The 27,738-nt window shown below is 34.4% G+C and overlaps 1 protein-coding gene and 1 long non-coding RNA gene across 14 annotated transcripts in view; both read right to left on the minus strand.

Moving 5' to 3' along the window:
- Nucleotides 1–27,738, minus strand: part of LOC127706234 (myotubularin-related protein 13-like) — a 92,141-nt gene that overhangs the window by 14,400 nt on the left and 50,003 nt on the right. For 4 of the 11 annotated variants that reach the window (XM_052210718.1, XM_052210716.1, XM_052210726.1 and 1 more), the window contains 11 exons: nucleotides 26,649–26,758; nucleotides 25,712–25,942; nucleotides 24,664–24,687; nucleotides 22,184–22,303; nucleotides 16,368–16,412; nucleotides 14,629–14,798; nucleotides 11,324–11,497; nucleotides 9,672–9,776; nucleotides 9,009–9,194; nucleotides 8,440–8,620; nucleotides 7,007–7,131 (listed from right to left, as the gene is read on the minus strand). In XM_052210718.1, coding sequence (XP_052066678.1) covers nucleotides 7,007–7,131; nucleotides 8,440–8,620; nucleotides 9,009–9,194; nucleotides 9,672–9,776; nucleotides 11,324–11,497; nucleotides 14,629–14,798; nucleotides 16,368–16,412; nucleotides 22,184–22,303; nucleotides 24,664–24,687; nucleotides 25,712–25,942; nucleotides 26,649–26,758 — 1,471 coding nt within the window. The remainder of the gene's footprint in view (nucleotides 1–7,006; nucleotides 7,132–8,439; nucleotides 8,621–9,008; nucleotides 9,195–9,671; nucleotides 9,777–11,323; nucleotides 11,498–14,628; nucleotides 14,799–16,367; nucleotides 16,413–22,183; nucleotides 22,304–24,663; nucleotides 24,688–25,711; nucleotides 25,943–26,648; nucleotides 26,759–27,738) is intronic. The other 7 variants (XM_052210724.1, XM_052210721.1, XM_052210717.1 and 4 more) reach the window with 6 other exon arrangements.
- LOC127706261 (uncharacterized) lies at nucleotides 2,365–6,676 on the minus strand. Of its 3 annotated transcripts, none has more exons than XR_007984337.1 (3): nucleotides 3,921–5,521; nucleotides 2,594–3,754; nucleotides 2,365–2,427 (listed from the first exon to the last, which is right to left on the minus strand). It is a non-coding gene; the product is annotated as an uncharacterized LOC127706261 (long non-coding RNA). The 3 variants fall into 3 exon arrangements; XR_007984338.1 differs by lacking the exon at nucleotides 2,365–2,427 and adding an exon at nucleotides 6,266–6,676 and having other exon boundaries at nucleotides 3,666–3,754; nucleotides 3,921–6,099; XR_007984339.1 differs by lacking the exon at nucleotides 2,365–2,427 and adding an exon at nucleotides 5,934–6,675 and having other exon boundaries at nucleotides 3,666–3,754; nucleotides 3,921–5,601.

The following is a 27,738-nucleotide window of genomic DNA, read 5'->3' on the forward strand; positions in this document are numbered from 1 at the left end:
ATGATGTGGGGTGGTAGAGAGGGATGTAAAATGATGTGGGGTGGTAGGGAGGGATGTAAAATAATGTGGTGCGGTAGGGAGGGATGTAAAATGAAGTGGGTCGGTAGAGAGGGACATAAAATGATGTTGGGCGGTATAGAGGGACATTAAATGATGTTGGTCGGTAGAGAGGGACATAAAATGATAAGGGTGGGTAGGGAGGGATGTAAAATGATGTGGGGCGGTAGAGAGGGACATAAAATGATGTGGGTTGGTACAGAGGGACATAAGATGATGTGGGGCGGTAGAGAGGGACATAAAACGATGTGGGGTGGTAGAGAGGGACATAAAATGATGTGGGGCGGTAGAGAGGGACATAAAATGATGTGGGTCGGTAGAGAAGGATGTAAAATGAAGTGGGGCGGTAGGGAGGGATGTAATATGATGTGTGGCGGTAGAGAGGGACATAAAATGAAGTGGGTCGGTAGAGAGGGACGTAAAATGATGTGGGGCGGTAGAGATGGATGTAAAATGATGTGTGGTGGTAGGGAGGGATGTAAAATGATGTGGGGCGGTAGGGAGGGATGTAAAATGAAGTGGGTCGGTAGAGAGGGGCATAAAATGAAGTTGGTCGGTAGAGAGGGACATAAAATGATGTGGGGCGGTAGGGAGGGATGTAAAATAATGTGGTGCGGTAGGGAGGGATGTAAAATGAAGTGGGGGGGTAGAGAGGGACATAACTAGAGGCTCTCAAGAGCCTGTGTCGCTCACCTGATTCTACTTTGGTTTTGGAAATCATGTAAAAATAGATTAAAATCATAACAGATACCCTAATAATGAGTGAGGCCAAATTTGGTTTAATATTGGTCCTGTAATTTAATAAAAAATCCTGGTGGCCATCTTGAACAGTAAATCGGCAACAAAGTAGCAACACTTAATCAGCACCTCATAAGAAACATTTATGCCATGTTTTGGTTTCATTCCATTCAGTGCACCTCTAGAAGAAGCATTTGTATGTATTTCCCATAGGTTCTTATGTGAAAGGAAGTCCCCCGCTGGCGGCCATCTTGGATTATGGATCGGCTTCAAAGTAACAAAACTTAGTCAGCACCTCATAAGGAACATTCATGCCATGTTTGGTTTCAATCCATTCAGTATGTGGTTCTCTAAAAGAAGACATTTGTATGTATTGTCCATAGGGTCCTTTGTTAAACATTGTCTCCATCTGGCAGCCATCATGGATGAAGGATCAGCTTCAAAGTAACAACACTTGGCCATGGTCAGCACCTCAAAAGAAACATGCATGCCATGTTTGGTTTCATTCCATTCAATGGTTCCCTAAAAGAAAACATTTGTACGTATTTCTCATAGGGTCCTATGTTAAACTAAGTCCTCCACTGGCGGCCATCTTAGATTATGGATCGGCTTCATAGTAACAACACTTGGTCAGCACCTCATAAGGAACATTCATGCCATGTTTGGTTTCATTGCATTCAGTGGTTCTCTTAAAGAAGACATTTGTATGTATTTCCCATAGGGTCCTATGTTAAACTAAGTCCCCCGCTGGCTGCCATCTTGGATGATGGATCAGCTTCAAAGTAACAACATTTGGTCAGCACCTCATAAGGAACATTCTTGCCATGTTTGGTTTCATTCCATTCAGTGGTTCTCTAAAAGAAGATGTTTGTATGTATTTCCCATAGGGTCCCATGTTAAACAAAGTCCCCCGCTGGCGGCCATCTTGGATTATGGATCGGCTTCAAAGTAACAACACTCAGTCAGCACCTCATAAGGAACATTCATGCCATGTTTGGTTTCATTCCATTTAGTGGTTCTCTAAAAGAAGACATTTGTATGTATTTCTCATAGGGTCCCATGTTAAACTAAGTCCCCCGCTGGCAGCCATCTTGGACTATAAATCGGCTTCAAAGTAACAACACACGGTCAGCACCTCATAAGAAACATTCATGCCATGTTTGGTTTCATTCCATTCAGTGGTTCTCTAAAAGAAGACATTTGTATGTATTTACCATAGGGTCCAATGTTAAACTAAGTCCCCTGCTGGCGGCCATCTTGGATTATGGATCAGCTTCATAGTAACAACACTTGGTCAGCACCTCATAAGGAACATTCATGCCATGTTTGGTTTCATTCCATTCAGTGGTTCTCTAAAAGAAGACATTTGTATGTATTTCCCATAGGGTCCCATGTTAAACTAACTCCCCCGCTGGCGGCCATCTTGGATTATGGATCGGCTTCAAAGTAACAACACTCCGTCAGCACCTCATAAGGAACATTCATACCATGTTTGGTTTCATTCCATTCAGTGGTTCTCTAAAAGAAGACATTTGTATGTATTTCCATAGGGTCCTATGTTAAACTAAGTCCCCCGCTGGCGGCCATCTTGGATTATGGATCGGCTTCAAAGTAACAACACTCGATCAGCACCTCATAAGGAACATTCACCCCATGTTTGGTTTCATTCCATTCAGTGGTTCTCTAAAAGAAAACATTTGTATGTATTTCCCATAGGGTCCTATGTTAAACTAAGTCCCCCGCTGGCGGCCATCTTGGATTATGGATCGGCTTCAAAGTAACAACACTCCGTCAGCACCTCATAAGAAACATTCATGCCATGTTTGGTTTCATTCCATTCAGTGGTTCTCTAAAAGAAGACATTTGTATGTATTTCCCATAGGGTCCTATGTTAAACTAAGTCCCCCGCTGGCTGCCATCTTGGATGATGGATCAGCTTCAAAGTAACAACATTTGGTCAGCACCTCATAAGGAACATTCTTGCCATGTTTGGTTTCATTCCATTCAATGGTTCTCTAAAAGAAGACGTTTGTATGTATTTCCCATAGGGTCCTATGTTAAACAAAGTCCCCCGCTGGCGGCCATCTTGGATTATGGATCGGCTTCAAAGTAACAACACTCGGTCAGCAACTCATAAGGAACATTCATGCCATGTTTGGTTTCATTCCATTTAGTGGTTCTCTAAAAGAAGACATTTGTATGTATTTCTCATAGGGTCCCATGTTAAACTAAGTGCCCCGCTGGCAGCCATCTTGGATTATGAATCGGCTTCAAAGTAACAACACTCGGTCAGCACCTCATAAGAAACATTCATGCCATGTTTGGTTTCATTCCATTCAGTGGTTCTCTAAAAGAAGACATTTGTATGTATTTCCCATAGGGTCCAATGTTAAACTAAGTCCCCTGCTGGCGGCCATCTTGGATTATGGATCAGCTTCATAGTAACAACACTTGGTCAGCACCTCATAAGGAACATTCATGCCATGTTTGGTTTCATTCCATTCAGTGGTTCTCTAAAAGAAGACATTTGTATGTATTTTCCATAGGGTCCCATGTTAAACTATGTCCCCCGCTGTCGGCCATCTTGGATTATGGATCGGCTTCAAAGTAACAACACTCGGTCAGCACCTCATAAGGAACATTCATACCATGTTTGGTTTCATTTCATTCAGTGGATCTCTAAAAGAAGACATTTGTATGTATTTCCATAGGGTCCCATGTTAAACTAAGTCCCCCGCTGGCGGCCATCTTGGATTATGGATCGGCTTCAAAGTAACAACACTCGGTCAGCACCTCATAAGGAACATTCATACCATGTTTGGTTTCATTCCATTCAGTGGTTCTCTAAAAGAAGACATTTGTATGTATTTCCCATAGGGTCCTATGTTAAACTAAGTCCCCCGCTGGTGGCCATCTTGGATTATGGATCGGCTTCAAAGTAACAACACTCGATCAGCACCTCATAAGGAACATTCACCCCATGTTTGGTTTCATTCCATTCAGTGGTTCTCTAAAAGAAAACATTTGTATGTATTTCCCATAGGGTCCTATGTTAAACTAAGTCCCCCGCTGGCGGCCATCTTGGATTATGGATCGGCTTCAAAGTAACAACACTCGGTCAGCACCTCATAAGAAACATTCATGCCATGTTTGGTTTCATTCCATTCAGTGGTTCTCTAAAAGAAGACATTTGTATGTATTTCCCATAGGGTCCTATGTTAAACTAAGTCCCCCGCTGGCGGCCATCTTGGATGATGGATCCGCTACAAAGTAACAACACTTGGTCAGCACCTCATAAGGAACATTCATGCCATGTTTGGTTTCATTCCATTCAGTGGTTCTCTAGAAGAAGTTCAAAATGTAAAAAGTTTACGCCGACGACGGACGACGGACGCCAAGTGATGAGAAAAGCTCACTTGGCCCTTCGGGCCAGGTGAGCTAACTAGAGGCTCTCAAGAGCCTGTGTCGCTCACCTGACTCTACTTTGGTTTTAGAAATCATGTAAAGATAGATAAAAATCATAACAGATACCCAAATAATGATTGAGGCCAAATTTTGATTAATATTGGTCCTGTTATTTAATAAAATATCCTGGTGGCCATCTTGAACAGTAAATCGGCAACAAAGTAGCAACACTTGGTCAGCACTTCATAAGGAACATTCATGCCATGTTTGGTTTCATTCCATTCAGTGGTACTCTAAAAGAAGACATGTGTATGTATTTCCCATAGGGTCCTATGTTAAACTAAGTTCCCCGATGGTGGCCATCTTGGATGATGGATCGACTACAAAGTAACAACACTTGGTCAGCATCTCATAAGGAAGATTCATGCCATGTTTGGTTTTATTCCATTCAGTGGTTCTCTAAAAGAAGTCATTTGTATGCATTTCCCATAGGGTCCTATGTTAAACTAAGTCCCCCGCTGGCGGCCATACTGGATGATGGATCCGCTACAAAGTAACAACACTTGGTGAGCACCTCATAAGGAACATTCATGCCATGTTTGGTTTCATTCCATTCAGTGGTTCTCTAAAAGAAGTCATTTGTATGCATTTCCCATAGGGTCCTATGTTAAACTAAGTCCCCTGCTGGCGGCCATCTTGGATGATGGATCGACTACAAAGTAACAACACTTGGTCAGCAACTCATAAGGAACATTCATACCATGTTTGGTTCAATTCCATTCAGTGGTTCTCTAAAAGAAGACAATTGTATGTATTTCCCATAGGGTCCTATGTTAAACTAAGTCCCCGCTGTCGGCCATCTTGGATGATGGATCGGCTACAAAGTAACAACACTTGGTCAGCATCTCATAAGGAAGATTCATGCCATGTTTGGTTTCATTCCATTCAGTGGTTCTCTAAAAGATGACATTTGTATGTATTTCCCATAGGTCCTTTGTTAAACTAAGTCCCCTGCTGTCGGCCATCTTGGATGATAGACCGACTGCAAAGTAACAACACTTGGTCAGTACCTCATAAGGAACATTCATGCCATGTTTGGTTTCATTCCATTCAGTGGTTCGCTAAAAGAAGACATTTGTATGTATTTCCCATAGGTCCTTTGTTAAACTAAGTCCCCTGCTGTCGGCCATCTTGGATGATGGACCGACTGCAAAGTAACAACACTTGGTCAGCACCTCATAAGGAACATTCATGCCATGTTTGGTTTCATTCTATTCAGTGGTTCTCTAAAAGAAGACATTTGTATGTATTTCCCATAAGGTCCTATGTTAAACTAAGTCCCCCGCTGGCGGCCATCTTGGATGATGGATCGGCTACAAAGTAACAACACTTGGTCAGAACCTCATAAGGGACATTCATGCCATGTTTGGTTTCATTCCATTCAGTGGTTCTCTAAAAGAAGACATTTGTATGTATTTCCCATAGGGTCCTATGTTAAACTAAGTCCCCTGCTGGCGGCCATCTTGGATGATGGACTGACTGCAAAGTAACAACACTTGGTCAGCATCTCATAAGGAACATTCATGCCATGTTTGGTTCCATTCCATTCAGTGGTTCTCTAAAAGAAGACATTTTTATGTATTTCCCATAGGGTCCTATGTTAAACTAAGTCCCCCGCTGGCGGCCATCTTGGATGATGGATCGGCTACAAAGTAACAACACTTGGTCAGCACCTCATAAGGAACATTCATGCCATGTTTGGTTTCATTCCATTCAGTGGTTCTCTAAAAGAAGACATTTGTATGTATTTCCCATAGGGTCCTATGTTAAACTAAGTTCCCCGATGGCGGCCATCTTGGATGATGGATCGGCTACAAAGTAACAACACTTGGTCAGCACCTCATAAGGAACATTCATGCCATGTTTGGTTTTATTCCATTCAGTGGTTCTCTAAAAGAAGTCATTTGTATGCATTTCCCATAGGGTCCTATGTTAAACTAAGTCCCCCGCTGGCGGTCATCTTGGATGATGGATCGGCTACAAAGTAACAACACTTGGTGAGCACCTCATAAGGAACATTCATGCCATGTTTGGTTTCATTCCATTCAGTGGTTCTCTAAAAGAAGTCATTTGTATGCATTTCCCATAGGGTCCTATGTTAAACTAAGTCTCCCGCTGGCGGCCATCTTGGATGATGGATCGGCTACAAAGTAACAACACTTGGTCAGCACCTCATAAGGAACATTCATGCCATGTTTGGTTTCATTCCATTCAGTGGTTCTCTAAAAGAAGTCATTTGTATGCATTTCCCATAGGGTCCTATGTTAAACTAAGTCCCCCGCTGGCGGCCATCTTGGATGATGGATCGGCTACAAAGTAACAACACTTGGTCAGCACCTCATAAGGAACATTCATGCCATGTTTGGTTTCATTCCATTCAGTGGTTCTCTAGAAGAAGTTCAAAATGTAAAAAGTTAACACCGACGACGGACGACGCCGGACGACGGACGACAGACGCCAAGTGATGAGAAAAGCTCACTTGGCCCTTCGGGCCAGGTGAGCTAAAAAGAAGTGGGTCGGTAGGGAGGGATGTAAAATAATGTTGGTCGGTATAGAGGGACATAAACTGATGTGGTTCAGTAGCGAGGGATGTAAAACTTCTCTTCCTACACTTTAACATTCATTATAATGGATCAGCCATAATCTATTGACTTTGAACCTTTTTATTGAAGTTGAAACTGACTGCCACTTAGTGATGTAAAACTTTTACTTATCTACCTTTAATGAATAATTGAGATATACAAACCATTTCTTGATCATGAAGACTATACATAAAGTTACAGAACACTGTAGATCTTCTGTGATGTTTCTCTATGTAATCCCATACAGACATCCCTGGGTTGGACTGGTGCTGATGTTTGTATACAAATCCTGAAAAATATTACAGTACCAATTTCACCAACTTTATAATCTAGTTAACTTATTTTTATACAATAACATGAATATGTATCCAAATCACACTATCTTATTTCCATGTTAAGTGGACCTTGAATTCTTGGTCAAAACCTAAATTTAGCAAAAAAACTTTAAAACCAGTTCACTTCATAATGAAAATGTGTGCAAAGTTTTAAGTTGATGCGACCACAGACTAACCTTACTTAACCCTAACAAGTCAGGAGTCTGTAGTGCAGCTATCATATTTGTTTTTTGTAAACTGTTTTGTTATAAATGAGTTTTTTGTAAATTGTTTTGTTATAAATTAGGCTGTTAGTTTTCTTGTTTGAATTGTTTCAAATTTTTCGTCTCAAGGCATTTTATAGCTGACTATAGAGTATGGGTTTTCTCATTGTTGAAGGCCGTACTGTAGCCTATAGTTGCTTACTACCACTTCATTTTAACTCTGGTGGATAGTTGTTTCATTGTCAACCATACCACATCTCCTTATTTTCATACTAAAACAAAACAGGACCAATAATTAAAGGAAGAACAGACTAACAGATGGACAGACCAGTAAAATTAGTGCCCCTCTACTGTGGTAAGCAAGGCATAAAAAATAAACATACCTTGTTCCGATTTGTGTGTCGGTGAAACCATTTGAGCATTACCACCTGATGATGGTAAATCAAGAATGGCACTTCGAACGCACCAAATTTGTAAATGATTATTTTCATTGTCATGAACCTATGATCAGGTTTTCTGCTTTATGATACTGTAAAGTATCAGCTGCAAGTCACAATATGAACCTATTTTGTCAAGTGAGCAAACCAAATGTTCAAAAGATTTCATATTGTATCTAGCAGCAGATATCTTACATTATTAATATGACGAAAATCTGATAATCAATTTATTTGACTGTACTGGTGTTGGTTTATATTTCCATGACAGGAACAATACTTCTGCTTTGTTTTACCATTAAATAAAACAAAGACTTGACAAGTTCAGGTCAAACTTATCAACATCAGGTCACACATTACGACATCAGTTGATAAGTCCAGGTCAAGGTTGGATGAAACATATTTGACGTCACAATGTATTACATATATTTTTGAAGAATTTTTTGGCTCCTTTTCACTTTTTTTTTTAACTTTAAATTTACTGTGTATGCAATTCATAAAACTTTTTTTGGTATGTTATAAGGAATAGTAATAGGAGTGAGGAAAAATATTCCTATAATATTGAAATGTAGATAATAATATATGAAGATAAAAGAGGCTTGCTGATGGCACATATAAACCCTACCATCTTCATCAGGGTCATCAAACTTAGACGCTTTCTTTTCATCCAGGATCCAACCACATTCAAATCTCTCATATTCATTGTCCATCATGAATGTTCTGAATCTGTTTGACACATAATGATAGGCCAGGAACTTCAGAAAGAATTGGTTAAACTCAAATGACAATGGAAACTGATTGTGTATCTGTTCAAAACAAAACAAAAAAATTATTTTCAATTTATTTAATTTCCAAGTAATCTTGCATGTTAAAATTTTGCTATGAGAATTTATTACACAAAGTTCAAGATTGCAATATTTATGAAAAAGATTTCTTTCAATGAGAATATTAAAACAAATTTGTGTTTAAATCTTTTTATAAATGACTATAAAACTTCAAAACTATAGAAAAAATCAAAAGTGCTTGTGAGCACTGAAAGGCAAAGGTTGCATTCATTTTGCAGTGGAAACTAAAAATTAAACATTGCCACACAAGGGTTTTGATAGCATGAATGCAATATTTACCCCAATTATCATTACAGTGCTGCAAACATATCATGTTTTATATTTTGACCAAGAAATGTTCCATACTAACCTGATGGACTACATCAAGGAACTGTAGAAATAGAGGTGCAAATCCACTGGCTTGATTGGCTGCAGTCTGGTTACTACGGTGAGTAAATCTGTGACCAAATGACAACCATTCCTTTTCAACGAGACACTTGAAGCCTTCTATTGTTCTGTAGAAAGGATCCAAGAGTATTTGTGCTGCAGAAACCACCTTTGGAAAATAAGGAATGGTCCAAATAAAAAAAATTATTTTGATTCAATATCAATATTACATCTGGATAAAAGGTAAAGACAGTTTACTGTGAATTCATTTTTGTGGATAGAGAAAATATTGTATTTCGTGGCTTTATCTGAGTCTGCATACAAGCCTATAGAAAATTTGTACTACTTGAACATAATTTGTGGTTCACCTACACGAAATCCAAGAACATTAGTATTCCATGAATTATAATGAATCCTCATATTGACTGTATATATTAACTAAAGTGTGTTATTTTTACATTATTCTTAAGAAATATGAATTTCATAAGGAATTCATCCCCAACTACAGTTACTTCCCTATACAGATACTGACTCATTTTAACTGTGGTGGATAGTTGTCTCATTGGCAATCATACCACATCTCCTCATTTTCATATGATTCATTCATTAATATATATTTTGGTGTATGTTTTTAATTGTGAATTACCTGAGTAGTGATATCCCAACCATCTTCCAGACAAATCATTACAGAAGATCCCTGTACATCTAAAAGATCAACAGTGGCACCAGCTAACTGCATTATATTCTGTACCTATAAACAATAAAGTAGTGCATCATGACATGCTAAATTCATACTAGATATAGAATAAATCCTGAAGAGATTATAACTGGATGGTTTGATTCAATCCACAGCATTTCTCAGTCAAATGAACCACATTCTCTAGATAAAATAAAAATAATTCATCACAAAAAGAAGTTGAAATAGTTTTATAGAAATCAACATGTCACAAAAATTCATGTTTTTCAAGTTTTGGATAGACTTATCTGTAACAACCATTCCAAAATCCATTCAGTTTTGTATAAACTTTCCTGTTAAAACTTTTCAGAGTCCTTTCACACTAACAGTAAGTAAAATCGAAACCAAATTTAAATTTATCAGTAGTATAGTGATGATCTGCCATTACACTTTCATCAGTTTGGAATTGTGTATTTTATAACACATTTACATCGGTAAAGTTTCCTAGTCCCGTATTTCGATCTTGTTTTTGGTGAACATGTCCTTGAAATAAGTAGTCCAGTATAAGGGTTGTGATCATATTCCTTTCTATGAAAATCTCTTTCCAATTCACTTCTCCAATATGTTTAAATTATGAAGTATTTTATAAAAAAAAGTTTCTTTTCTGGTATCGCTCAATGCTGGGTATGTAGTTATCATATGTGGGAGATCTTCTGTTTCTTGGTAACACAATTGACAGGTTGTGTTATATCATATCATTTAATTTATGTCTATCAGCTTCTCAGGTATATGTTCTTGTCATTATTCCACTTTTACGAACGTCAAGAACTGTAGGTTGTAGGGTTTTATCCTGCAAACAACCTTTCTATTATACATATACAGGTGAACAGATAACATGAAGTGATAAATCTTTATATTCTCCTAGTATCCTGCTTCTGTTGCAAGCAAATGTTTATGAACCAATTACTGTTTACATCACAGTTCAATTTGGGGTCCTCATTGTGGTCCGCGATTAAGTCATGTCGATTTCATTCAAAAACAATATCAACGATTGTGATGGAAAAAAGACTATATGTTTAAGCTAAATGTTAAATTGCAGTATACAAACAATATTTGTACATTATAGAAATTTTGTTTAAAAATTTGCTTTTGCTACGAAACAAGAGAAAAGCTCTGCGAGCCTCATGTTTCTCTCTGTTTCTAAAGATCATCAAATGAATTTTATATTTTCCTACATTGTACAAATTTTGTATATGTATATGTGGAATGCAGAGTTCCGACTCTAAGGTATTTTATGACTAAATATCTAAGGGATGTATTTCGATCTGCATCCATTTGGATCTGGCGTTATTCCAGTATCAGTAAGGACCTTTCAGATTTATCTGGAGTTTTGAATAGAATTACCTGTGACAACCATTCAGATATCTCTAGATTTGTATTATCTGTAATAACCATTTGGATATTTCTAGACTTTTCTATAGAATTACCTGTAACAAGCAATCGGATTCCTCTATAGTTTTCTATAGACTTACCTGTAACAACCATTCAGAATGCTCTATAGTTTTCTATAGACTTACCTGTAACAACCATTCGGACTCTTCTACAGTTTTCTATAGACTTACCTGTAACAACCATTCAGATTCCTCTACAGTTTTGTAGAATGTGGCATCAGCTGAGGGAGTATTACTGGGTACACATGCCCTACTTAACTTCTTGAAGCTCGCCTTCACATGTCTAACTTCATAGAAGTCTACAGGTATGAAATCACATTTGGGAAAAGACTCCATCTTTATTCCCTGCAATGGTATGAAATATAACAATGACAAGAATTGACCTTTGAGCATACCAGACAGATCATATAACTAGATGTGTTGGAATTACACTAGGCTATAGTTGCCAACTGACATGATATTCGCGTGTAATACACGCTTTTTCAACGGTTTACACGTGAGGATTTTATCACATGGCGTGTACACGCTTTTCACCACTTTACACGCAATTACACGTTTTTTCGTTGTTTTGATTTTTTGGTTGTTAGTGATATTGCGATTCTCAGGTTTTTTCATTATAACACGATAAATACCGAAATTTCGAAGTAATTGTTTGGTGGCCATTGTTCATTTTTCTATATGGACAAATAGCAAAAGGTAAGTAGTTTGTGATTAGTTTTTACGATTTTGGGACTTTCTTTCTTTCAAATTCACTTAGGGGAAATGTCCACAGAAAGAGGTAGCTTTCAGGACCTGTACCGTCGTCTAAAGAGCCGAGTTCTAAGCAAAAACGATGTGTACGTACCACGATAATTTCAAGATTTATAAATTATATTTGGGAGTTCGAGTTTAAATCATCGAGGGATGAGTAACGCATTGTGATCTCTATGTTGCAATCATAACAATACATATGAGAGGAGAACTAAAATACATAGCTATTTGATTAAGCATTTAACAATTATAAAATATTTTTCTATTTCAGTTTCAAATGTAGCCAACAGATTTCCACAGGCCATTGGGGATGGAAATATCACGGAACTGTTGGATCAGTTCTCATAGTATTAGCTGTCTTCTGATGAACTACCCAGTTTTGACCAGGCAATAGCAATATATATTGTATAGTTTGTTGGGAGCAATGGCAGAGATCATAGATGACATTTTAGATGGCAAAAAAACATTATGACACTCTTTCAAAGCTTCATGAAGCTATTTTAGTTCAGCCAAATATCAATTCTGACTGTGAGAGATCATTTTCAATTATAAAGAAATTTACACTGAATTCTGATCAGAACTCGACAATTATATATTGTGTGCCTTGTTATCAAGTAAATGTAACAAAACCAGCAGGTGTTTTGACTATGTGCCTAGTGGTGTTGCTTTAAAAGCAGCAAAACAGACCACTGTTGAATACAATAAAAGTTTACAGGTGAATATTGTTTTTTATATTAACAAATTTGCATATAATGTGAAATTATGAACATTGTTCATATTAAAAAGTCTGCATCTACGTCACACGTTTTCACACGCTTTTTGACATGTCATGTCATGTCATGATATGATTTCTCATTGTCAGAGGTTGGCAAGTATGCACTAGGCCCGTAGCCAAGGGGGGTTACATGGACTCAATAAGCTCACTTTAACAGTTACAATTCAAACAGAACGTTGACTTTAACAGTGCTTATTTGTTTTCAAGGAGGGGTTCGTACAAACCCCTCGAACCCCCCTGGCTACGGGTGTGTACACGAATGGCCCCACTCACAAAAAAAGCTTGAAGCCATTTTTAGGAGTATAAATTTGAGAATGAAAGTCTGTATAACTGTTATTTTCACGAAATTTTCAAATTCCAAAGCCCGTAACTTCAGCAAAAATCAATGGAGCGGAACTGAACGTAAACTCAATCTGTAACTCATCATAGTAGACTCATATACTAATAAACAGCTGCGCCATGAGCGCATGATACGTCCTTCGTCTTGTGTGTGAATTTTTATGCAATAAGCATAAATAGTTTCTGACATACGGCTTGACATGCGAAAACCCCCTTTTTTTTTTCCAAAAAACTCAATATCTCAAAAATAAAATTTTGAATCAAAACCAAAAAGTATACAGATCTTGAGATTAATATAACTAAGAAGTGTGTAAAATTTTCAGCAATAATCATAAATCGTTTTTTGAGATACGGCGCGACATGTGAAAAACCCCTCCCCCTTTTTTAACAAAATACTCAATAACTCAAAAATAAAATTTTGAATCATCACCAAAAAGTATACAGATCTTAAGGTTAATATAACTAAGAAGTGTGTAAAGTTTTAAGCAATAATCATAAATCGTTTTTGAGATATGGCGCGACATGTGAAAAACCCCTCCCCCTTTTTTAACAAAATACTCAATAACTCAAAAATAAAATTTTGAATCATCACCAAAAAGTATACAGATCTTAAGGTTAATATAACTAAGAAGTGTGTAAAGTTTTAAGCAATAATCATACACTGTTTCTGAGATACGGCGTGACATGTGAAAAACCCCTCCCCCTTTTTTAACAAAATACTCAATATCTCTAAAATAAAATTTTGAATCATCACCAAAAAGTATACAGATCTTAAGATTAATATAACTAAGAAGTGTGTAAAGTTTTAAGCAATAATCATAAATTGTTTTTGAGATACGGCACGACATGTGAAAAAAAACACACACCTGTTTTAGTTACTAAGTCCCGTAACTCAAAAAGTTTTAATCTTATTTTTACCAAAAAGTATACAGATCGTTTGACCATCATAAAAAACAACTATGTTAAGTTTCAGGAAATTTGGATAAGTCATTCTCAAGTTACAGTGCGACATGTTTACGCCGGACAGACAGACAGACGGACAGACAGACAGACAGACAGACAGACGGACGGACGGACGGACGGACGGACGGACAGACGGACACCGAACATTTGTATACCATAATACGTCCTGTCAAAAATTTGACGGGCGTATAAAAATCAGCTCAATATGTTAAGGTGGAGTGACAGAATGACGGAATGACAGATAAGGGTAAAGCTATATGGCCCCGACAACTTCGTTGCGGGGCCATAAAAATACAGATTACTCATACTGATAATGTTCAGAAATGGTTCTGAAGCAGGAAAGTTTTCTCTATGATAAAACTTTCATCCAAAATTAATAATTCAAATACAAATCACACTGCTGTTAACCTCTTGTTTAAAATGTTTGTGTATGAATAAGTCACAAATTTATGTCTAAGTATACGATTACTTCTAGTTGAAACACTTTATTCTGATATGGGATGGACAGATGCACAACTGAAAACATAATGCACTCTGCTATCATAAGCTTGGCATAAAAGGTAGCTTTATGAAAATTCTCAATGATACTAAAACATTATCTGAGAAAGAAGACTGAACCAATGATTACTTATCAATTAGGACTATATACCTTCATCTGAGCTTTCTCTCCCAGTACATACAGAGACACTCTCTTAAAACCTTGAACTGAGGAGTTGATGATGTCACCTTGATTAATCGACATACCAGACGACACAGATAAACGTGATGGGTCTACTGTTGTTCGGGTTTTTTCCTTGATACTACCAATTCTTCCGAAAGCTGAAATAAAATAAAGTTCATCTTAGTTTCAGAATAACAAGTACCACATGATGTCAAACTGACCAATTGAATGGAGAATGGAATGCATGGTTTTTTTTGCAAACAAATCAATGATCAGCAAGATTCCATAGTAAATATATAATCAGATGAATTACAAATATACTTAACAAAGAGCCCAAACTATCAAACATAAGACATTTTAAAAATGAAAGACACAACAATCATTTTCCTTAAAGAAAAAAAATTGCTAAATATCATTCTTATCAACTGTTATCTGAAATTAATCCTTAGAAAAATAGTGAAAAAATTTCTGTGTTAATATTTCTCAAAAACATAACCCACATAATAAAGAATTGAATTCATCTTTTAATGTATATGAAAATGTTGATTTAAAAACAAAGCTGAAATTATTGCTCTTTTCAGAAGTACCATATTTCAACACTCTATCCCCAAACACTATCTAAGGGCACTATCTTTCCTGTACATGCCAAACTTCCATACTCGTTAGTGTCATTACAAGTTATATGAACAACAAGTCAATCATTATAATAACTTGACAATTGTACATGTGGGCTGCTATACACTTGTTAGTAATCTTGTACATGTAGACCTTATCTTTTATAATCAGTGCTGTTAAGTCTGAAAATGTTGTGCCTATACATTCAAAAATTTAAATAAAATTTTTTTTTTCTCCTATTGGAATTTCTATGCATTGTCACAATAAGAACAGATAGCATTTTCCCTGTAAAATCAAAAGAATCTTGCAAATTGAATTTTCCTATACAAATTATCTCTCTTACAAATTCTGTAATTTATTGTGGCACAACAAAAAATCAAACTTAATGTAGACTGTTTACCAACTGTGACATAGTACTAACACTCATGTGGTATATGCTTTTTATAATTTCTCAATACAAGGTACTTTTTCTAAATAACTTTAAAAGCATAGGTTTTGAAGATTTTTTGCATTGATATATATCATAAAATTTCACAAGGAGATGCTCTGGTTAAATTTCTGAAAGGTTCTGATGATGTGTATAATATGGAAAAGAGGTGTATTAAGCTCTGGGTTTTATTAAGTTGTGAAATGTACTACAATTATGTCTGAAGTGTTGTTAATATCATATTTTTATCTCTGAGCTTTGAAAAATTGAATTTGAAAATATACTTTTATTGTTGTCTATGAAATCATGTGTTAGTAAATAATAATTTACATCTTCACGATCATTTCTACTTTAATATTTTCGATTGAGTTATGTAATGTTTTCATGTTCAGAGTGATCTCAAACAAAAGTTATCAACTTAATACTTGCAATATTTAAGTTTTACTAACATTAATTAGTCAATAAATAAAATCTATTATTTAATTAGTAATAACAATTAGTCAATTATTTTGGCAAAAAAAATGTGAAACTACAATGAATTATTTGCTGCACACGCAGTACACCGTTATAACATATATCTAAGCATGACACACAAAGTTCTGCAGTCATTTTATATGGGCAGATAACTCTGCAGAGAAAATCTAAGTCACTTCAGTGCATGCAGCATTATATGTTAAGCATATACTTTGCCATGAGCCTCTAGATCTGGTTCTCCTAGGCAATGTTAAAACTGAAATATATATATTATATATGGTATACTTAAGTGAAATATAAATAACTATGCCTGAATCATATGTTATAATAAAATGCTCCGCAGGGCGCAGCTTGATACGACCGCAGAGGTCGAACCCTGAACAGTTGGGGCAAGTATGGACACAACATTCAAGCTTGATACAGCTCTGAATTTAGATTGTGATTAAATATTTGACACAGCATAGGTTTCTGACACAGAATGAATGTGGTCTAAGAACTTAAAAATTTTAAATTGGACATTCACCTATTATGGTCCAATATCCAAAATCTAAATACATGGTTAGATTCAGCATATCAAAGAACCCCAAGAATTCAATTTTTGATGAAATCAAACAAAGTTTAATTTTGGACCCTTTTGATCTCAATGTGGACAAAAATGATAACAGGGCCCAAAAATCAAAAATCTAAATACATGGTTAGATTCAGCATATCAAAGAACCCCATATATTCAATTTTTGTTGAAATCAAACAAAGTTTAATTTTGGACCCCGATTTGGACCAACTTGAAAACTGGGCCCATAATCAAAAATCTAAATACATGGTTAGATTCAGCATATCAAAGAACCCCATATATTCAATTTTTGTTGAAATCAAACAAAGTTTAATTTTGGACCCCGATTTGGACCAACTTGAAAACTGGGCCCATAATCAAAAATCTAAATACATGGTTAGATTCAGCATATCAAAGAACCCCATATATTCAATTTTTGATGAAATCAAACAAAGTTTAATTTTGGACCCTTTTGATCTCAATGTGGACAAAGTTGATAACGGGGCCCAACAATCAAAAATCTAAATACATGGTTAGATTCAGCATATCAAAGAACCCCATATATTCAATTTTTGTTGAAATCAAACAAAGTTTAATTTTGGACCCCGATTTGGACCAACTTGAAAACTGGGCCCAAAATCAAAAATCTAAATACATGGTTAGATTCAGCATATCAAAGAACCCCATATATTCAATTTTTGTTGAAATCAAACAAAGTTTAATTTTGGACCGTGATTTGGACCAACTTGAAAACTGGGCCCATAATCAAAAATCTAAATACATGGTTAGATTCAGCATATCAAAGAACCCCATATATTCAATTTTTGTTGAAATCAAACAAAGTTTAATTTTGGACCCCGATTTGGACCAACTTGAAAACTGGGCCCATAATCAAAAATCTAAATACATGGTTAGATTCAGCATATCAAAGAACCCCATATATTCAATTTTTGATGAAATCAAACAAAGTTTAATTTTGGACCCTTTTGATCTCAATGTGGACAAAGTTGATAACGGGGCCCAACAATCAAAAATCTAAATACATGGTTAGATTCAGCATATCAAAGAACCCCAAGAATTCAATTTTTGATGAAATCAAACAAAGTTTAATTTTGGACCCTTTTGATCTCAATGTGGACAAAATCGATAACAGGGCCCAAAAATCAAAAATCTAAATACATGGTTAGATTCAGCATATCAAAGAACCCCATATATTCAATTTTTGTTGAAATCAAACAAAGTTTAATTTTGGACCCCGATTTGGACCAACTTGAAAACTGGGCCCATAATCAAAATCTAAATACATGTTTAGATTCAGCATATCAAAGAACCCTAAAAATTCAATTTTTGTTAAAATCAAACTAAGTTTAATTTTGGACCCTTTGGACCTTTATGTAGACCAATTTGAAAATGGAACCAAAACTTAAGAATCTAAATACACGGTTAGATTCGGCATATCAAAGAACCCCAATAATTCAATTTTTGATGAAATCAAACAAAGTTAAATTTTGGACCCTTTGGACTTCAATGTGGACCAATTTAAAAACGGGGCCCAAAATCCAAAAACTTAATACACGGTTAGATTCAGCATATTACAGAACCCCATATATTCAATTTTTGTTTAAATCAAACAAAGTTTAATTTTGGACCCCGATTTGGACCAACTTGAAAACTGGGCCCATAATCAAAAATCTAAATACATGGTTAGATTCAGCATATCAAAGAACCCCATATATTCAATTTTTGTTGAAATCAAACAAAGTTTAATTATGGACCCCGATTTGGACCAACTTGAAAACTGGGCCCATAATCAAAAATCTAAATACATGGTTAGATTCAGCATATCAAAGAACCCCATATATTCAATTTTTGATGAAATCAAACAAAGTTTAATTTTGGACCCTTTTGATCTCAATGTGGACAAAGTTGATAACGGGGCCCAACAATCAAAAATCTAAATACATGGTTAGATTCAGCATATCAAAGAACCCCATATATTCAATTTTTGTTGAAATCAAACAAAGTTTAATTTTGGACCCCGATTTGGACCAACTTGAAAACTCGGCCCATAATCAAAAATCTAAATACATGGTTAGATTCAGCATATCAAAGAACCCCATATATTCAATTTTTGTTGAAATCAAACAAAGTTTAATTTTGGACCCCGATTTGGACCAACTTGAAAACTGGGCCCATAATCAAAAATCTAAATACATGGTTAGATTCAGCATATCAAAGAACCCCATATATTCAATTTTTTTTTAAATCAAACTAAGTTTAATTTTGGACCCTTTGGACCTTTATGTAGACCAATTTGAAAACAGAACCAAAAATTAAGAATCTAAATACATGGTTAGATTCGGCATATCAAAGAACCCCAATAATTCAATTTTTGATGAAATCAAACAAAATTAAATTTGGACCCTTTGGACCTCAATGTGGACCAATTTAAAAACGGGGCCCAAAATCCAAAAACTTAATACACCGTTAGATTCAGCATATTAAAGAACCCCAAGAATTCAAGAATAAAACCCCATTGAAATTGATCAAGAAATAAGCAATTTATACGAAGTATCTTCTTTTGCACAATACTGTGCAATTGATTATTTCTTGCTATTGGGCAATACTGTACAATTGACAATTTCTTGCTATTGCGCAATATTGTGCTATTGGATATTTCTTGCTATTGCGCAATACTGTGCAATTGAAGATTTCTTGCTATTGCGCAATACTGTGCAATTGAAGATTTCTTGCTATTGTGCAATACTGTGCAATTGAAAATTTCTTGATATTGCACAATACTTATTATATAATAATTTACACATCCTGTTTGGTGTGTATCTCCTACCATATCATTATTATTTGCTTTTAAATATAAATCAGAAATAACCAAATTAAAATTTTAAATTTTAAAAGAAAAAAAAAAGGAAAAAAAGAAAAAAAAAATCCCCCCCCAAAATTTTTTGAACCCCCTTATGATTCATCACCCCCAAACTCAATCTCAGCCTTCCCTTTGTGGTATGGTACCTTGCAGTACAATTTCAGAGAGATCCATACACTTGAACACAAGTTATTGTCTGGAAACTAGAAAAATGCTTATTTTTGGCCCCTTTTTGGCCCCCAATTCCTAAACGTTTCGGGCAATTACCCCCAAACTCAATTCCAGCTTTCCCTTTGTGATATGGAACCTTGTAGTACAATTTCAGAAATATCCAAACACTTACACACAAGTTATTGTCATGAAACTAGAAAAATGCTTGTTTTTTGCCCCTTTTTTGGCCCCTTATTCCTATCATTTTGAGGCAATTACCCCCAAAATCAATTCCAGCCTTCCCTTTGTGATATGGAACCTTGTGGTACAATGTCAGAGAGATCCATACACTTACACACAAGTTATTGTCTGGAAGTTACAAAAATGCTTATTTTTGGCCCCTTTTTGGCCCCTAATTCCTTAACTGTTGGTACCATAACCCCCAAAATCAATCCCAACCTTCCTTTCGTGGTATTGAACCTTATGGTAAAATTTCATGGAGATCCATTCACTTAAACTAAAGTTAGAGTGCGAAAACCAATGTGTCTTTGGACGACGCCAGACGACGCCGGACGACGACGACGACGACGACGACGACGACGACGCCAACGTCATACCAATATACGACCAAAAAATTTTTAATTTTTGCGGTCGTATAAAAATTATGTCTGAAAAAGCAAAATATATGTAATAGCTATCCTTCAACCATCATATTATATTTGTTATAGATATATGGTCAAATTAAATAAAGATAAAACTCCCAAGAGTTTGAACTGAAATGTACATTTCAGTTTTCCTGTTAAAAAAAATTTAAATCAGTTCATGCAGTTGGAATTATTTTTAGCATGTAATCTACTTTCTTATACAGGCTTCACACAGAAGATCTATTCTCAGTTGGTAGGCTTCACACAGAAGATCTATTCTCAGTTGGTTTGATTCTCACCAATTTTTATAGGATTATAAATACCCTCTGAATTTAAGTGTTTTTTTTTTTTACTTTTAGTTTTATTTAGGATGATATTCTAATTTTAATTTACACTGCTTTTCATTTTGAAAAAAATAACATTTTATAAATACTGTAAGACTTTTACCTGATATATTTGTTTTTTGCCCATGCAAAAAATGAAAGCATTTAGAGTAAATAACAGACATATTGTAAGAACCTTGGAACCATTGTCTCTCACCATACATTAGAACGAATGTCTAATGCTGCATTTAGAGGACTTTACTCTATTTCATCATATACACATTTATGAGGTGCAATGTATTTGGTCACTTCATCTTTCTGTCCAGAGCAGCACAGTATTGTTTCATGTCTAATGCTGCATTTAGAGGACTTTACTCTATTTCATCATATACACATTTATGAGGTGCAATGTATTTGGTCACTTCATCTTTCTGTCCAAAGCAGCAAAGTATTGTTTCAATACTACTGTAAACTTTTCTTAAACTTTGGAAGTTAAAAAAAATATCAAATATGCATCATTCAAGTATTAATAAATTTACTTGGGTTGATGTGTTCCATTATTGTAGAGATGACAAAATGTGTGTAAAGCTATATTAAATGCATACTAAGTGTACATTTATATCAACCAAAATGCAGCATTAAGATTATGATTTGAAAAGTACAAGCAGGAAGTAAAACAAGAGTTAATATATACAATAAACATCACCAAATCTGTATAAGGAGGAATAGAAGGTTTGTATATATATCAGTATATTTACATAGATTGATCACTGGAATAGAAGCCCAGTGAAAAGGATTAAATATAGAACTATGCAAATATGTGACTTTTAACAATAACAATTTGAAAAAAATATATATTTGTCAAGACATGGTGATATAGTAAATTTGCATATGAAACAAAATAAAGCCAGCTTTATTCCTACTTTAAGCAAAAAGTGTAATATTTATATAGATATACCAAAATCTGCCATGCATGTTCAAAATAAAAGCAGTCAAACCCTCCCTTACATTGCTTGCATACATGTTCCATAACCAATTTTGAAGGATTTACATAATAACCTGCAATATGGACACTTTACACAGGAAATTTACATAACTTGAAAACAAAACACAAAAATAATGAAAATAATATAAAGTGCATAAACAGAAAGAATGAAACTGAATTTTACCACAGACCATAAAATAGTAGAAAATAAAATAGGAAATTACTTGTAATTTAATATTTTACTGTTAAATTATCTGAAATTTATTCTTATTTCCAGCATTTTTATACTCAATAAATCTTTTCAAAAACTGATGATAAAACCCTTCACAAGATAAAAGATAGATAAAGTTAGTTTGACTGCAAGCTGATGATGATCGGAGATGTTAACATAAGATTGCTAATTATCAAGGCTAAATCAGGACAGCTTATGGAGAAGTTCCCAATATAATGTGAGAGCATGCCGCAACCCAAGATTATCACACGCAGCAACATACTTGAACTTCTCCATGACCCACTAGCACGAAACGCATTGGCAGCCCGTGTAAGCATCGTACTTCCTCGAGGGGATGATCTCAGTTGGACTTCATCAATAGAGTCAAGGGAATCGCGACTTGCTAGAGAAGCAAAAATATGAACAACACATAAGTAAGAAATAACTGTTTTCTTTTCCAATATGAATAAAAAAGGCTGTGCATTAAATTCCATGAAAAAGCAACCCAACAACACAAAAAAATAATAATAAGATTTAATTTTTTTTTTAAACTAAAAACAGTTATTTCTATTTCCAATGTATAAGCAGTAAACTTGTCCCCAACAATTATGTATGTTTTTCCAAGTAACAAATCCAGTTGAAAAAAAACAATTTGAAGCAAAAAGATATAAAAATCCATTGATAGGAGAAATTTTCAAAGTTTAAAAAAAAATTAAACTGCAAAACCAATAATTTCCACTTAAAAACATGTTACTCATAACTGAGTTCATTTCATGTTTAGTTTACTGAATACATTGGAATGTATAAATCATGAACTCACTCAATTTTGTATGCAAAATATTAATATTTTTTTCTTTGAACCTGAGAACTGTGATTCTAATACAAATTTCAAAAAGTACTGTCATGACATGTAAATATTTGTTACAGTTCATGATTTTTACACATAGCATCATAACAAAACCATATCTGTCAGTTGATATCATACAATTTCCCCCTAATTTCAAATCTTGATAAACACCAGTAACTTTAATATTGTAAAGCTAATAGAAACAACTTCTCTCGTTTATCCTATTAATCAGTTTCATACATTAAAGTATTCATTAACCTGAACCAGTTGATAATTTTAATGACGTTTTTGAATTCCTTTGATGTTTGAGCTCCAAAGTTTACACATACTACCTAACAACTGACAATTACAGTATTAACTACGTTGTTTATTCCATTGAGAATGATTTGTTACCAAAAATAGGATTCTATTAACAATTTCCATATACTGTGGATTCTTTTATTTTCGTGGATACCAATTATCGTGGACTGAGGACGAATTGTATTTTTGCTAATTCATGGTTTTACCAAAGTCATTACCAAAGTCAAAGCATATAGAAAATTTGCACTTCAATCAATATTTGAATTAGTGATCCACCTTTACTTGCAAAATCCACGAAAATTGATATACCACGAATAATAATGAATCCCCAGTATGTCAAATAATTTTATCATCCTGAATATGCATCAGATATTTGGCACTGGACATAAGGTAACCAACAATAATCATATACAATTCTTATTTTTACATTCAAATGGAACAAACCCATGCCTACATCAATCAAGCTCTGTTTATGTTTATTTCAGTATTGAAACACATACAAATTCAAGCATAAGCATACTTATATATGTAAAAATCGCAAATTTTGTGATAAAAATAAAATCACGAAAATATCAACTCTCATAACTTTGATCTTCAGGAAGATCAAAATCAAAGACAAGAAAAGTGGCAAAATATGACTTTTCTAACAGGTTTGACCTTTGTAATCACAAAATTTAATCTCTGTGAAAATAAACCACATAAGTATCTGTTTTTTTCCTTTGTCATTTTTAGTGTCAAAGAGACAAAATTCTTCCCTTATCTAAACTGTTCAATTTACACGTATATGACTTGAAGGTATGGCACTTTTGTAATAGTATAACAACTTCTAGAAGCAATTGAAGCATTTCTCCATCATTTTCACACAATAAACGATTATATGATAAGCACCCATAAAAGCCCTTTATATAGTTCCATTAGTGTGTTTCAATAATGTTTTAGTAAGATCATTTTTAAGGCACCTATGTTTTTAGGTAATGCAGAAATCTTATACTGTTTATGATCTAGAAAAAAATATCTGTAAAAAAATCTTGAGCAGACTTTCATTAGGTCTACACAAGAATTTATTTCTGTTTTCTAATTCAAAAGGCTATTCAAATTGCAGATAATTTTCCTCAATCAAATAAAGTTATAAAAGAAAATTAAGAGAATTTTAAAATAAATACAAAATGATGAAATGTTTTTTAATTAAACCATTTCCTTGGAAATTTTTTTATAAGAAATCAAACTACAAACTTATAGCCTATCAAATAAGCATTTTGTTCTAATTTATACTTTTCCTAAAATAGCAGCAAGAAATTGTGCTCTAGGGGTCAGAACTCTTTCAATGATGACCTCAGCTTTGTATGCACATTTCTAGGCTTGAAACATTTGACTATAATGTAGATATAAAACTCAGAATGTCTTATAATGCTGATACATATGTTTTCAGTAAAGCTTATCGTAAGAAGTATCTTGAAGTATCAAAGTATAACACTAACTATTTACGTCTTAATTTTTTTTATAGAAACAAATTCCGACAAATCTGAACAGAAAAATGTCATCAAAGATAGAGAACCTTATTAAGTGAAATTGAATATGATTGGATGCAGGATTTATATGTCATCTTATTTACTTACTGCTATATTCATAGTCATAATCATCTGAGAAATAAATGACAATATAAAATATGTGTATAAAATATTAATACTACTTATACATATGTTTAGGACAAAATTAATCAATTGCACTAAAAAAAAAAATTATAATAATTGCATGTGTTCCCCAAAATTGGAAATTAAAAAATTTAATAAGTCATATATGAAAAAATTTAAAATTAGTACATTTGTTACTTTTCAGATAAAAATTTACACAAAAAATTTTGCAAACCTTGTTCTTTTACTGGGCTTTAAACTGAACTTTTTTTTTACAATCTAAAAAAAAAAGTCTTTCACTAACTTTTTTTCTGTATTTTGCACACAGTGCTAAACCATGCTAAAAAATAGATTAAGCTAAAACAAAACAAAAATAAACCGAACCCACAAATGAATAAAAATAAATGCTAAGTCAAAAAATAGGTGCAAAGTAGAAGATAAACATTCTGAATAACATCTCTACAATGCTATAAAGTGGAAAAGTGACAATGTTCATGCTACTCCTACACATTTGAGACATCAGATTGCCTTCCATGTTTTATTTAATATACCGCTCTCATGAAATTAAACAAAAAATTCATTTGGATGTTTCAAAATTACATTATTATCCGTCAATGCTTGACATGTGAAATTTCATTTCTGGAGACAGGAATCTAAAACTTTGTCAGTTAAGAAGGACAAAAAATATATTGGTGGACTGGAAATTAGTTTTGAATTTTACTGATCATACCAAGGTCTTTTAAATTCATATAAAAAGCTTTGACACCTTAAAAACTATATCAAAATATAACTGACAGAACAATCTGTTTGAATTGACAAAAAAAACCTCACAAAATAAAAACTATTTCAAAAACATTTGACATAAAACTACGAAATGAGATCTTGGTTAGGAATTTTCAATATAAATGTAATTAGTTTGGGCAAACCTTGTTGCCTGCTCATAATTAGAAACAATCTAATTAAAATTTTTTTAAAGATTTAAAAATCCACTGTATTCAACACTGCTGTGCTCATTTTCATAAGTAAATCTTACATGATTGTGATTTAGGTTTAGTAACCCTTTGTAAACTCCCAGTCTTTAAAGCTCTTCTGTTCATATCAGGGGTCTCTGGGACATTAATCCCTGCCATCATTAGTGAGTCTAGACTAGTCAGAGAGTCGCTACACGATCCACGATATCTCTCACTGTTTGGTGTAGCTGACACAAGATTGGAGAAATACCTCTCCTGTTCAATACTAGAAGATGTTTCACTGCCCGCTGTTCCTGTATAGATATACAAAATTTCTTCAATGTTATAAATACATTATTTACTTAAATAGATCAAAACATGATCTTATCATTAAAATAATAATATCAGTCAGCTGTTTAAATTGACAAAAACTAAAAAAAAATTACAAAAGTTTTCAAAGATGTACAAAATCATTTAATATGGTTCAACTACAATTATGGACAAAGGAAGATATTCTAAATACTACTTTAACAATGACATCAGTGAAATTTTTTGAACAGATACTAGATGCACAATTTATGTAATTTTCTTGGCAAGTTTGATTAAATGCATTATCATGTAACTTGAATACCAGAATATATATTTCACTGATAAATTTTTTGAACTGTTCATGGATAGGATGTACGTATTGTTGTGCTCAATGTAGTGTTTTGATATTCTCAAAAGTAGTGATAAAGTCTGGAAAATTTAAAACTGCCAAGCCAGGCAAATGAGGGTTTTGATTACATCAATGCAATCATTACCCACCCCCCCCCCCCCCCCCCAAAAAAAAAAAGCAAGTAATAGATGTCCCATTCCTCAATTCTCTTCTGTGTAAGCCAATAGTCCTTACCTGACGTTGTGTCATGTTTTAACATTCCCATTAATCCTCTACTGTGTAAGCCAATAGTTCTTACCTGACGTTGTGTCATGTATTAACATTCCCATTAATCTTCTACTGTGTAAGCCAATAGTCCTTACCTGACGTTGTGTCATGTTTTAACATTCCCATTAATCCTCTACTGTGAAAACCACTGGCTCTGATCAGTAAAGCTTTCGTCCTAGGATGCCGCCACGTAATTACAGGGAATCTAAAACACAGGAATACAATTGCATATTCATTCAGCAAAACTTTGTTTACAATATTGTATTTTTCTTTTTATTCCAGAAATCTTCTTTAAATCATACATCCAGTAGTTTGATTTCTGTATAGGTGGACATGAATATTCAAATAAACACATGTGTGTACAGGCCTCTACAATAACTTTTTTTTCAACTTGTCCAGTAGGACAAGTACATACCAAAACTTACTTGTCCGAATGAAATTGTAACTTGTCCAAAAAAAATCTTAATAATAACCTTTTTTGCATTTTAAGTTGATTCAAGGCACAAAATGAATTAAAACAATAGAACAGAATTTGATTTATATCTTTTGATATACTTTTCAAAAACCTGAGTCGAGAACAACTGAATCTAGTCATGTCACAGAACGTAGGTTCTAGCTTTCTTCAATGCCAAAGTCTCATCAGACTCTGCACATGAGGCACCGTCTGATAGGCCTGTCAATGTACACTCATTGGATTTGTATCTTGGTTTTTAAGTTGAAAAAAAGTTTTTTTCAAATGCAATCAATAAAAAAAAGAAGATGAGGTATGATTGCCAATGAGACAACTCTCTGCAAGAGACCAAATGGCACAGAAATTAACAACTATAGGTCACCGTATTCCAAGTATTGTTTTTTTCTACATATGATCAAATATGATTTTGTGAGTTTTATGGTAAATAATTTCTTCATTTTTATTTAAAAGATTTTTTGGTTAAAAAAATTACCGGTATGGTATTTATTATAAAGCAACAGAATAAGGTCGGAAAACAAGGTACTGATTTGTCTTGGTCCCGAAATGTCTCCTGCGTTGCCAAACTGTCTATTAATCATGTCTATGAAATATGTCTCCTACGGTGCCAAACTGTCTATTAAATTTGAAGCCGAATCGTTTCCCAGCTGGCGACGAACTGCCTTGAAAAGTTACCTACCTACAAAGCGCATCGCTGATTCGGATCAGTAAGACTG

The sequence above is a fragment of the Mytilus californianus genome, unplaced genomic scaffold, assembly GCF_021869535.1.
Source record: "Mytilus californianus isolate M0D057914Y unplaced genomic scaffold, xbMytCali1.0.p SCAF_6, whole genome shotgun sequence".
In the NCBI taxonomy this organism is placed as follows: domain Eukaryota; kingdom Metazoa; phylum Mollusca; class Bivalvia; order Mytilida; family Mytilidae; genus Mytilus; species Mytilus californianus.